The 13,557-nt window shown below is 39.4% G+C and overlaps 1 protein-coding gene across 1 annotated transcript; it reads right to left on the reverse strand.

The window, feature by feature from the left end:
* Positions 1–13,304, reverse strand: LOC144645797 (uncharacterized). The gene is made up of 12 exons (XM_078505339.1): positions 13,065–13,304; positions 10,337–10,460; positions 7,922–8,079; positions 7,361–7,482; positions 5,797–5,888; positions 5,061–5,186; positions 4,041–4,100; positions 3,222–3,350; positions 2,739–2,849; positions 2,255–2,359; positions 1,231–1,338; positions 1–296 (listed from the first exon to the last, which is right to left on the reverse strand). The coding sequence occupies exons 1-12, from the start codon at positions 13,302–13,304 to the stop codon at positions 1–3; spliced, it is 1,671 nt and encodes a 556-aa protein (XP_078361465.1).
* Between the last annotated feature and the right edge of the window lie 253 nt (positions 13,305–13,557).

The raw sequence follows: 13,557 nt of genomic DNA on the forward strand, positions 1-13,557 counted from the left end.
TTAATCTTGATTTTGGCTCTTTTCACTGATGTTAGATTTTTTCTTTTGTTGTGGGAAAATGCTTTTTTTCAACGTTGCGATCATCTTCCACGTTGTTGACGTTTTACTCGGAATAACCACTTTACAGATGGCACGATTCGCTGGCTCACAAAATCTTTTAACCGCGTCGTATTTTTCTCCCGCGGGACAGGCCACGTGACTTGTGACGCCATTTGAACACGCAATGTATCCTTGGCACGTTGTGGGTGCCTGGTAATTACCGTTTGTTTTTCCACCGCAAAAGGAGGATTCTGAAACTAGAACAGAGGCTGTTATTAGCATGATATCCGAGGTGGAATGTCCGTGGGCAGGTAATTATAACTTGCTGACTAAAGGTGGATTTCCACTGACGCGTAATTTTTTACGTGTGCTGACGTGCGTGAAAAAGATTACAGACAATGCGTTTACACAAGTCGTTCATACATTGTCTCTATTTTTTTCAAGCACGTAAAAAAATACGCGTCAGTGGAAATCACACGTGCGACGCGCAAACGCAAACGCAAGAGACGTTCACACGTATAACACAAACGCAAGGAACGCGAGATACGCAGGTGAAGTTGAAGTCTTTTTCCAAGAGGGCAGACAAGTCGCGCTTCTTTTGCTTGCGTCACACGTGTGAAATGCAAACGCAAGCACAACTAAATGATGATAATATTTCCATTTATTGCGTCGGCGCTTGTTTTCCTTGCGCTTCCTCATCCAGCCACGGAGCAGCTACAGAGTTATTGATAGGTATTCAAGTAATGCAAAACGTAAGACAAAAATGCAAATGTTGTTTATAGTGGTCATGCATTTGGATGGATAGGAGGCTGGTCGTTGGCTTAATGGACTGGTAAGTTCGCTGGACTCCGGATCGAGCGATCCGGGTTCGAGCCTTGGCCTGGGTCACTGTGTTGCGTTCTTGGGAAATACACTTTACTCTCATAGTGCCTCTCTCTCATCCAGTTTTATGAATGGGTTAACCAGCGATTTTAATGCTTAGGTGTAACCTGGATTGCGATGGACTCGAATTCCATCCAAGGGGGAGTAAAAATACTCCTAGTCGCTTTATAATACGGAAACCAGGATAGGTTCCGGCCTGATGGGCCACTAGGCTCGAACGCACACTTAACCTACCTCTACCTATTCCTGTAAGGATAAATTACACGTAGATCAGTCATCGATGTTTTAAAATTTATTACATTAACTTACAAGGCACATCACAGCTCCGAGGACAATGATCCGCCATCCAGGTCCAGTTGGATTTTTTACATTCGCCAAGCGCAGACCAGGCAGGGCATGCATTGTGTCTGTCATAGACTGTAAAAAAATATTTTTAAAAATGTTTTACTCTTAATATAAACAGTTATAGGAAAAAGAAATCATTACAAGGTTAAAAAATTAGTAGGGACCTGATGTTAATCACATGTCAATAAATCTTCATTGTTATTATTAGTGAGTTCACAAATCAAGCTTCGTTTCGTCTGTTACATAATTAAGGCACGCTCTGTAAGCTCGGCAGCTGACCCAGCTGACTATGATATGATATGATAATTTTATTTTAACACGGTATTTCCATCAGCCTTTCTGAAAAACTATTATTAACTACTACCTACCTAATTACAAGTATAACAGAATAAAAATTCAAAATAATAGACGCTGCTATTCTTGGAGGCCATGTTTAAAAATTTACTTTAAAACTGTGGCGACTCGACTACATTGTATGCCTTGGAATCACTTAAGGAAGTCGCTTGCTGTAATTCTTGGGGTAAGCTGTTTCACAACTGAGCACCACTTTATGAAAAACCTCTTGGCTTTAAATAGTCAGTGCGTGGTTGTGGTAGAGCTAGTTTGTTTTAGGGGAGCAGGGGTGGCGCAGTGGTGAGAGCGCTCGCCTCCCACCAATGTGGCCCGGGTTCGATTCCGGCCCGGTGTCATATGTGGGTTGAGTTTGTTGTTGGTTCTCGACCTTGCTCCGAGGGTTTTTCTCCGGGTTCTCCGGTTTTCCTCCCTCCACAAATACCAACACTCCAAATTCCAATTCGATCTTCGATGCACGTACACGTCTCAACGAGCTCTAAGCTCTTCGGTGTTACGTGGGTAAATAAATTACATTACCAAAAATTACATTACATTCCTAAGTGTCCAGTAAACCGTAAGCATTCAGGAAAAAACTTCATACACTAAAGAAACGCAAAGTAAAACATGCAACATTGCTTTAAGTAGCAACACTCACCTTTACACAAGCCGCAACTATGCCTGCAGTTTGTTATTCTGTTTCCCGTGCTGCACTGGCGTAACAAAGCCCAAGATGGACATTTGGCGTCTGTGTCCTTGCAATCTACGTACATCGACAGAAACGTTCATTTGTTAATTACCTGTGCACAATGCATCGAAGATGGCAATGCTTGGGATAAGTCGGTGGGCGAGGTCTGCTGTTCTATCACATTAATTAAAATTAAAAACTTTCATTTTATATTTTTAGTAACATGATTTTATTGACTTGGTTTTGGTAAGGGATAGTATAATAACTTAGGCATTTTTCGCGCAGCTAGGGACAGGGAAATACTTCCAGTGATTTTCTTTTTAAGAAAGCCTTAAAAAGCTGAAGATTTAAAGATCAACACCATTACTCCTAAATTCTTAGGAACTCGATACACTCTGATAGATCTTTTGAGGTCCCATGTCTTACGAGTTTTAATTTCACATATTGAACTCACCTCCGCACACATTACAGCTTTTTCTACAGTTGTTGAACATCCACGCTCGGTTTTTTTCGCATTCATCATTATAGGCCCACTGAGGGCACTTTGGGGATGTATCAATGCAGTCTGCAAAGAAAATTATACTTTTCTGTTATTTTCTTTATATATTGTTTTTCAGGTATAGATATTCATATAAAATCCCCGCGCAATCTATGTGAGGTCAAAGAGTGATAATGTAATGAAATGTGCGCCAATCTTGTGTTCTTGCTTACTTATTTTTTTTTGTTAGTTTCTTATTATTTCTGATGTATCGAGCTTCTGGAGCATCTGGAAGGTCCCATAATAACTGAATAAAAGCTATTTTCCCTCAAAATGCTACAAAAAGGTTATATAGAAAAGGTACCCTAAAAAGCACTTGTTTCTCTTGTATTTATTCGTGTGGAAATTTACGAACGAACGAGCGAGCGCACAAAACGAAGGAAGGTACTGTCTTTGCACCTTTTGGCGCCCTATGATATTTACAGCTGGCACAACAGTTCGGTATCATCCATAACGCGTTCTTTTCACACTCGCCCACAGCCGCCCATCCTTCACAGCTGGAATGTAGGTCAGCTGAACACACTGAAACTGTAACAAAAAACAACAATTGATTATTAGATAAATTAGTGTAATTTAATGTGGTATGCGCTCAAGTTTTGTTACAATTGCAAGAAAGCGCTTATGAGTTTTTTTTTTTTAACTTTGAGTTTGTTTTTAATCTTGATTGGTTGAAAATATGGCATTTTTTTGACTGGTTCATGGTTAGAGCAGTTTGCAAGAGTAAAGAGTGCAGCAAACTGAAACAAAAACTCCTGTTTTCGTTCCACATCCAAGCCATACCACTTCTCGGGCGAGCTTCAATTGCTGGAGTGAATATAGAGCTTGCAACATTAATTTTTCAATAAAAACATCTCTAGTTTACATCCCAGTTATTATGGATCCAGGGACAGAAGAGCTCAGTGAATAATATCTTTTATTATTCAACACATGTGCGTGTTGCCCATATATGGTCAAAATGTTAACGATATCTGTCACCCGTACATAACAGATACCCTGCGATATACGTAGGTTGCGAAGATTCGTCTAAAATCTTGTATAAAGTGCTGCATAAAATTACAGTTTTTCTAGCTGCAAAATGTGTTTCGTTGACAATTTGTTGAATAATAAGCCAATTATCCTGCTCAATCTTGCAGAATATCGTCTCACTATCAGGCGATATTACGCGCGATTTCGCAGGATAACTGTTAATTATGTGTTATTTACGTTTTTCGCGCATACCTTGGGGTACAGCTGGCGTTGGATAGACTACTGGAGGTGTTGGAGCAACGGTGGGAGAAACTGTTGATAAAAAAGAAAGGGTAAAGCTTTTCTTAAAACACAAGTCGAGGTTCGTGGCTTTCACTTATTCAAGATGTACCTCTTGACTAAATTACTGACATATTCAGATAACCGAGGTGGGTTCCCCTATGAGCCTGATGCTTTCTTAGAGGTATCCTCGCCCTACCATCATGTTTTTGCTGTAAAAATTTAAACTCTAAATGGCTAATAAAATGATGATGATGATGATGATGACGATGACGATGATGATGATGATGATAAAGTAGGATTTTAAAACGACGCAGGAATAACCAATTAATATAAAAGAGATTTAGCCAAGCCTTAAAGCGAAGCTCCCGGTTATTTACTTCACCCTTTTCGAAAATCCGAATTTACTGACCGATAACAGAAAAAAATAGAACACTTGAGCCCGCGATCCAATTTAAACTATAACTTGGTCGATGAGTTTTATATGTGAGCCCGCGTTATGGTCATGAGATACTGGTCAGCGGATACCTGGTTTTGACAGCTGTCAATTGACCATGACATGGATGCGCTTCCACGTTTCTTATCGAAAGTTGCTTGCTTCCGTGTTTCTGACAAAATGCATCCTTTCCGTTTTCCTGATCATAACTTCTATGCTACTTAAAAATCATCTCGTGAGTTCGAGTCCGTACTTCCCAACCAATCAGTACTAGCAAACACTTCGCTTGTCCAACGAGCTCTAAGCTGACTGAGCCTGGGGCACGAGGAATAAGTGGCTCTGGAGACACATGAATTCATTGGCTAGATTTTGAACAAAGACAATTTAAATCTAGCCACTTGTTCCTCGTACCGGAGGCTCAGCCGGCTAAGAGGGACAAGTGGCTCTGGGGACGAGAATGCAAACACTCCTCGATTCCCTACGGCGCAAACTTCGGGGACACTAGCAGCAAAGGAACTAGCCGTCAGTTATCAATTAATGTTTATGAGAATACTTACTTGTTATCGGAGGTGGTATAGGTGCCGCTGTCACCGGAGGTCGTTGTGTAGGGGCAGCTGTCACCGGAAGTCGTGTTGGTGCCGCTGTCACCGGAGCTGGCGTTGTAGGAGTTTTACTGTCGTCCGCTAAAGATAAAATAAACGTCATCAAGTTTCCCTCTTAAACAGCTTTTGTCACAAAAACGCGCGTTTGTTTAGAAATACAGGAGTTCAGAGAGTACAAAATATTTAGTAAACCCTTGCGCTTAGCTTAATTACTCAGTGCCGGGGAAAGCGCCCCCCCCCCCCCCCCTCCAAAAAAAAAAGAAAAAAAAATAGGTATATATATATATACAGTAATAACGTAAAATCTGATTAATACTTTAAGTCAGTTAAAAATTGCTGGAAAATGCTCTCAGAAGGCTGGAAATGCTATTTTAGAGACCCCAGGGAGCATGCTCCAGACCCCTCTAGAAGCTCGAGGCCTTCGCCGCTCGTGATGTACCACCCCAATATATTGAACCCTGCTACGGTACTGATCTTAACTCGACATTTTAAACAGCACTTCTAATTAGACATACTGGCTGCTGTGGCTAATAGGCACTCCTGTTGTCGGTGGAAGTATTTAACCGGCAGGAAATTGCTTGTTGGCTTCAAGTTTGGTTTATCATTACAACAAAACAGCGCGCGTACAAAATGACTGAGAGAGCAAAAAGAGGGTTAGAGTGCTAAAAATGCTTTTCAGCTTATTACTTACTGCATAGATTTTTGTAGCAAAATCCTTTGCCAGAGGCGCATTTAGTGCATGGAGTTCCTGTTTTGTACGGATATTGACCGCGTACATTACCTCTAAAAATAAAACATAGCTATCAACAAATATATACTGAGATTTCTTTAACAGACGTGCTTGTTAGTGCGCCTTTAAAGTGACAAGCGAAAAGTCTTTGGTAGTAATTTTCAGCATAATTTAGCAAAATAATGAGCATTATTTTAAGTTTTTATTTCAGTTTAGCACTGCTATAGCATAATCCGAGCTTCTATGCGTTGAAAATAAAAGAATAATTCAGTTTGTATTTTATTTCTGTATTGTTTTTGGGGAAATAATGAGGTCTGTGCTAGGGCCCATGCTCAAATATGGTCCGGCAGACGCCAGGTCACCCTGTGAATATCTGAGATTTTTTTTTTTAATTTTTGCTTTTAATTTTTTTTTTTGCATATTTGTCTTTTTACTGAGCTGAGGGCTTTGCCTGGATGGTGTCTAATTAACAAGTATATATAAGTAACTTTCTGACCCGTAATGTCCCGGATTCAAAACCCAGAAACGGTTGATTTGGATATCATTTGTTAATCATTTGGCTTTTCGAAGTGCGCACATGCGTATTTACGATGCAAAGACTGAGGACTGGAAGGTAGACTATTTAAATGTTTATTAAAGTTAAAATGATAGAGTTAAGCTACTGGTTAAGCTATCTTTATTTTCCTTAAAATCTAAGAAGCATGATTTCGGTGACAGAGAGCATAATTTTCAGAAAGTAACATAATTTTGGCATAAGTTCGAAAAAAATGCTTTTCCGGGTACAATCTACCAAAGCCTACAAGCGAACTCTTCTCAACCAACGGTTACATTTTTCGCTGCTGTCAATAATTTAAGTAAACCCCTAAGGAAACAATGGCTTCACCTTAACAGGTTCGAAAGGTCACGTCTGTCGTTTTTTTTTTTTATTGGTAGATTTCGATCCATTTTGTTTATTTCCACTTTACAAGGTTTGTTGGCTCTCGCCATAATTCTGATTGCAGGCAGTGAAAAGCGCAATCGTTAATTGGGTTCTGAACTTCCGAGTAAGAGTATTTAAAGCAAGGCGCTTGTAGTCAGTGAGTCTCTCATCAAGGACCTGACTTTTTTCCATAGTTATAACCCTAAGAGGGAAGCCCGAGCCCGATTTGAACTCGTATTTGTGAGACGAGCGGCGGGGACGTTGTTGAAATGAGAAATAAATTGCACATTCATGATTTTAAGTAAAAGGTATATGGCCTATTATAATCATGATTTTATCGCTCGACGCCATTTTGTTTCAGCTCATGGAGGCGACTGTGCGCTTCCCAAAAGTCCATAGCTTTCCATAGCTTTCCAATGACTCTTTTTCCATCTGTTTTCGTCATGAGGCAAACTTGGAAAGTTTAGACTATTTTTTTTTAAATCGATCTTCACGAAATAGGCCAAAGCCAAAAACCGCGGGCGCAAGAGGGGAATTCGACAGAAGCGTTCTCTTCTTTCCAATACCAACAACCGGATAAAACGCTAAAACAAAACTCGTACTTACGCTGGTGCATAGTTACAAGCAACGTATTTGCCGTCCATACGGCCATAATAACTGCCGGTAGGAACAAATTTGGAACAAACGTTAACTGCACATCCAACGTACTTTGTTTTCGCCCACATAAGCTAAAGAAAAAGACGTAATATGTCATGATTGTTACAGAAGGGCCCAAATTTGTTTTTTTTTTTTTTTTTTTTTTTTTTTTTTTTTTTTTTTTTTTTTTATTTTTTTTTTTTTTTTTTTTTTTTTTTTTTTTTTTATTTTTTATAAAAAATATTAAAATTATTTAAATTTATCTTTTGGGGCGTAAGCATGGTTATGCTTCGAAGTAAAGATAACTGAAATACTAGTACTATAATTTTAAAGTTCGCTGTGACACCGGGCCTTCACAAGAAGTTCCCTGGCGAAAAATTGCTGAATTCATTAATATGGCAGTGAAAACGCTCCTGCTTATAGTGGAACGAGGAGAATTGAGACATCGTCTTCTGCTCCGCTTTACTTTTCCATTCATCCCAGCTCACCTCGTTTCTCTGCGACGGAGAAACAATGTGCAAAGCATCTCACCTGTGTGTAGTGTCCACATGGCTTCTTAGTACAAACAGCCGAACTCATTGGGCTCGTGTACTTGCTAAACGTGTAATAATTGGTCTCGTTGTACCATCTCTCTACGCGGTCTACTGGGTTGGGAAGCGAAATAGCGACCTCCATAGCGAGATTTTGACCTGCAAATCAAAAATCAGAACCTTAAGTTTGTCTATCTGTATAGGAAATCGCACGGCCTCGAGTACAATTCGTGATTAATAGGTACGAGTGCAAGTCACGCCGGATTTTAGCCGAACTTAGACATAAAAAATGACCATCAAATTTGTTTAAATGTATAAAATATCCTCTTAAAACAGTGAAGGAATATTTAAATAACACACCAAATGCAAAAGAAGGTACGGATGGCCAAAAGTGTCGAAGATTAAAACGGATTGCGATGTGGGCTTTTGAAATATGGTCCGGCGGAACAGTTTTCAAAGTTAATCTTGTCTGCTTGTAACTTTAATTTATGACGCCCGAGAGACACATTTAGCTGCAAGGAAGCTATGGTTTTGTCATTTAGTATCATTTAGACTTAATTTCTTTGCAAACATTTGGTTTCATAGCGAATATTTGGCAAAATTTAATAACATAACATTAAGCCGTGACATAGTCCCTTTAAGCGAGTGCAATTTGAGAACTTTCACATCACGAGTACCTATATGCTATTAATCACGAATTGTACGAGAAGGTCGTGCGATTTTTAAACGATGACGTATCGCTTAATGTCATCATGCAAGATACCTGATCTGTCCGGACGTGTCTTGCGCGCGATCGACCGATCAATAATTAACATAATTAACAATTATTCACCGAAGTGGAGGTAAATATCCACCACATTCACCGAAACTGAGGTGAATAATTGTTTTAGTATATACCACACAAGTTGAATAACTGGCGGACTAAAACATCACTTTCGGCAAACAAAGCGACGCGCGAAGGCAGTTTGTTTCTAATTAATTATTAATAATTATACTAATAATTGCTGAGTTGTATTAGATAAAGTAAACAGAAATTTCTACTTTCTTTTATCACATGCAAAGGGCTGGTGTAAATATTACAAGACTGTTTGACCTTTTTCTATCGCATATCGTATATCAGTTGTCACGCTCAAGATAACGCAACTTTTGTTAAGCTATCATTCCACACAGCTCAGAAGTGGTCAGCTACTTTTATTTCCGTAAGTTGTTTGACAAATTTCCTGAAAATTATTAAGACCCCCTCGCTTCTGCATGCATTGTGTGCCATTCATTTATTTATAGTGTACTGAACAAAACTACGAGCATATTTCTGTACTGTAGTCTTCGGGTCAAAATTGGAAAATCCTTGGAAGACTTCGTTTCAACTCCAAATTCTTCGGATCAAATTAAATTCGGTAATTTTCAGAAGTCTTCAAGTCAACTGCGGAAATCTTCGAAAGACTTCGGGTCAACTTTGAAAGACATTGTGTCAACTTCGAAAGAAAAGTAATAAGTACTCCTAGGGAGTACAACTTGGGATTAATTCAGTAATTTTGTTGAGTGTACTATAAACATTGTAACAATTAGATTTTGAGTTCAATGCTCATTTAAATACTGAATATCGTCAGCAAAGATTCGCGAAAAATCAAGCATGCACTGCATGGGCCATCTTTGGATGAGTGACGTTAGCATCACTCAGAGAGCGACTATTGAAATACCTGTGATCTGATTGCCTCGGCCCCCTTGCCCCTCGCCTATTATCATCCAATAAAACGTCGAACTCGGAGTCATACTGTCAAACTGAGGGCCCCTGTGTAACCAATGCGGTTGCCTATTTGGCAGTAGTCTTCCACTACTTATGGCAATAAACCATGTTTTAACTCTACTTGTTTTGTGATAATTGCCAGAGAGGTTTCTAATAAATTATAATTCCTACACTGTAAAACCTGATCACTGAAAGCATTCGGTGGCTCATTCAGTTGGGGGTTTGAATCAATGACCTCCGAGTTACATGTCTACAGCTTTACCATCTGAGCCATTTGAGCTTTCCCCCATCGTGTCTCTGTAGCTCAGATGGTGGAGCTGTGGACATGTTAATTTTTTCAGTGGTCGGGATTTACAGTGTACGTGGTACAATTATCATTTATTTGATTTGCCTGACGACGGTCCTTATGTACTATCTCATATACTGGAGAGTGATTATATTTATTGGGTTTGTAGTTTAGATGGTTACCAGCGAATTGTTAAGCGGCTTGGTAACATGCTGGGAGTAACCTGTAATTGAGAATCATCAAAGAATAGATATTTCAGTCAACTAGTCCCCTCAATTCATGCTGATCTGAAAGTTTATTTTGAAGCATCAAAAGACGTACCTTGATATTTATAGGGAAAATTTATGTCCGATTTCATAATTATGTTTAATTAGAGCTTTAAATACCTAATTGATATCCTTTGAAGGCAACCGGTGGATTGCGGTATCCACCCCATTTCAAAAATCCGTGACCCCACCTACACTGATTTGCCCACATCTGAGCCATGTTGGCAAGGTCGTCGTCCCAGACCTGCAAGCATGAAGATAAGATTAGTAGGTTGTACTGAGATTCGACTGTGAACACCCAAGTCGTACGAAAGGTTTCAACATACTGGAGGCGGAGAGAAGGATGAGGAAGAGTTGAGAAGCCGAGGTGGTGGTGGCGGTGATGAAAGTGGTAGAGGAGGAGTAGAGGGAGGAGGAGGAGGAGGAGGAGGAGGAGGAGGAGGAGGAGGAGGAGGAGGAGGAGGAGGAAGAGCAGGAGGAGGAGGACGAAAAAACATCCCAAGGGACGTAAGGGGGGGGGGGGGGGTGGGAAGGGGTTCAATGCACCGGACGTAAGAAATTGACGCAAAAACGTGAATCTACTTTTCAGTTATTTATAGTTTTATACATTAGAGTCTTAGCGCCTGCTCCGCCATTACACTAGCTTATTTGATAAGTGATTTTACTTTGTAGTTGTAAAAAAAATCAAAGTGCCCCATGTGTCCTTGAAAACCGCACACTTTATTATTAATTTGAATACTCTTAAATGTAAAATGACATCTCTACAAAGTACTTCAAGTGATCTTGTCTGTTTTCAGAGAAGCAACTTCGAATAAAATCTTTTCGGCTGTAGTGATTAAGGTCATTGCCCTGTATTGCATTGCGCATCCTTACTGCGCAGAATTTTACGCGTAATAAGCGCGCGCGGGCGCGCGCACATAAACAAAATGGCGGCTTTTTTCTTTGTGGCTTAGTCCGCGAGAGAAGTAAATTGTCGCTTTCTCGTAAACGAGTCTGGTGACCTATCAATTTTTTCTCATATTTTGGGTGTAGCGATCAAGTTCTTTCTGTAAAATGAAAACAGATCAATTCTTGTGTTTAAAAAATAAATTATCACTAAAAACGTGTACTTTGCTAGTACTCGCAGAGGAATTTTAAAGGAATTATATGGAAGATACAAGGTCTTCCTGCTCCTAAACGAATCTGGTGACCCCCCTTTTTTATTTCAAAATTTAAGTTCCCTTTAAGTAATAAACCAATAGGCGAAGTTTGGTTAAAAAATTGTGTTCAGTTCTATTTCAGGGCAATGACCTTAACAACATATTTGGTAGGATCACAGGGGTCCCAAACGCTGTATTAGTTATTCACAATCTTAAATAAAAATGTTCTTATTTACCTGCGTTCCTGTGTCTTTTTTCACCGCTTTGGGGACGATTTAAATTTAAACGAAGGCGGTTTACGTTGCGAATTTTAAACGGTAATCGGTCTGTCGCAATGTCAATACGACGCGCCTCAATTATGTCTCACGAAACTCCCCGCGAGGAGAGTTAATAGTTAATGGTTTTAGTAACTTAAGTTAATAACAATTGAAACTTGAGCCGCGTCGTATTGACATTGCGACATATCGATTACCGTTTAGAACTCGCAACGTAGACTGCCTTCGCTCTGATTCAAATCGCCTCCAAACCGGTAAAAAAAACAAAACAGAAACGCAGGTAAATAAGAACATGTGGTAGGATGAAAACGTATGTAGTAAGGTAGACATTGGTTATTTAATAGCCTTGTATAAGTCGCCGGAAATAAAAATGTATAAAATCGATTTCCTTTTTTAGAAACTGGAAAATTTGCTCATGAAAACTTCATTGACATTAACGGAATCAAAATAGTGGATTCGAAAGCAACTTAGTTGACACTTGTACCTGTACAAAGTTGATTTTACAGGTACACTATTTCAACTATATTTTTATCACAGAAAAAAATAGCCTCACTCGAAATTCTCCTTCGCCAATGTCTGTCACTCAAGACATTGCATGGCCTATTTCATGTTTGAACTTGTTAAAACGGAGAAAAGGATTTCAGAAAATTTGCCCAATTACAGTGCGAGAACCATTACCGATGTTCATGTTATATGTTGATCTAAAGGTCAGAACAAACAACAGTGCCGTTGCCTTCACTTCAACGCCACGGATCCAGACCAGTTATAAAATTTTCCATTGTATAACTCGTGTTCTTTTTAAACTTAACTACAGAATCAAACAAAACTTCAAATCCGTAATAGTTTCCTTTCGCGTTATTCAACAACTTGGACGGAAAAGTTCCTGCTTTAGACACAAGAGCTTCAAGATTACCAAGCCAAGTAGTTGTTTTTTTCACTTCCAAACAAGCACATCGGGGGAAAAGGATCGAACAAAATGAGGTTGAAAAAAATTGGGTTAATTAAATTGTCAAAAGATGGCTTATGACGTTACTTGTTTTACAATCAGGAACATGATCGTTCAAAAACTTAACTTAACGGTTCAAGAAATAACTAAGCTGAAACTTTACAAACTGGTTTGTTTATTTTGATTTCACGTGTCTACTTAAAATATTATTCATTCGGCCGCGTTTAGGAGCGCAATTACAAGATAAATAGTTTGTTTGTTTGTTTGTGTTTTTTCAATTGCATTTGTTACTGATAATGGTATATCATGACACGCGATAAACATGATCAACCAATATGAACCTGGTGCACATTTTTTCAATTGATGAAGGCTTCAGAAATGTGCTATTTTCACCGAAACCCAAAATAAAGCCATCAGAAATCACAATAACACCCTTGGTTGTAAAAGAAAATTCACTGTTATCAGCCCGTGACTCAGTCTCTACCTACCAAATATTCCATGTCGGCGGCTTGCGGTTTGACAATTCCGCGAAATTTATTATGTTCGTCCAGAAACTTCTTCTTTTCTTCGTTTGTCAGTTTACAAGTGGCGAAGTCTCCACTTGACGGGGACCACACGAGGACTTGGCACAACGCCCTATCCTTTAAAGGGAACTGTAACATAAAACAAAGAACCAGGCACGCCAAACGGCCGAAGAGATCATGTGTGTTTCCGCCGTGGAAAAACATGGCCAATTATTCCAACACTGTTTGTACTATCAGAGTGAACTAAGTAATAGAATTCTGCGTGGTTATTGACCCAGCTAAGATACCGTTTTGGCCTCGCTTTCTTTTTCCGGTCAGTGGCCAAACAGAGTGTAACAGAATTAAGACACGGTTTTCGTCGAGTTTCCGCCTTGTCCTAAATAATTTCAAGCCACGTTTTTAGTCACTTGCAGAACAAACTTGTTTCGTGTTTTATGTTTCAAACAAAGACAATAAA

This window comes from Oculina patagonica, chromosome 3 (genome assembly GCF_052425735.1).
Source record: "Oculina patagonica isolate OP01 chromosome 3, crgOcupat, whole genome shotgun sequence".
Taxonomy (NCBI): Eukaryota; Metazoa; Cnidaria; class Anthozoa; order Scleractinia; family Oculinidae; genus Oculina; species Oculina patagonica.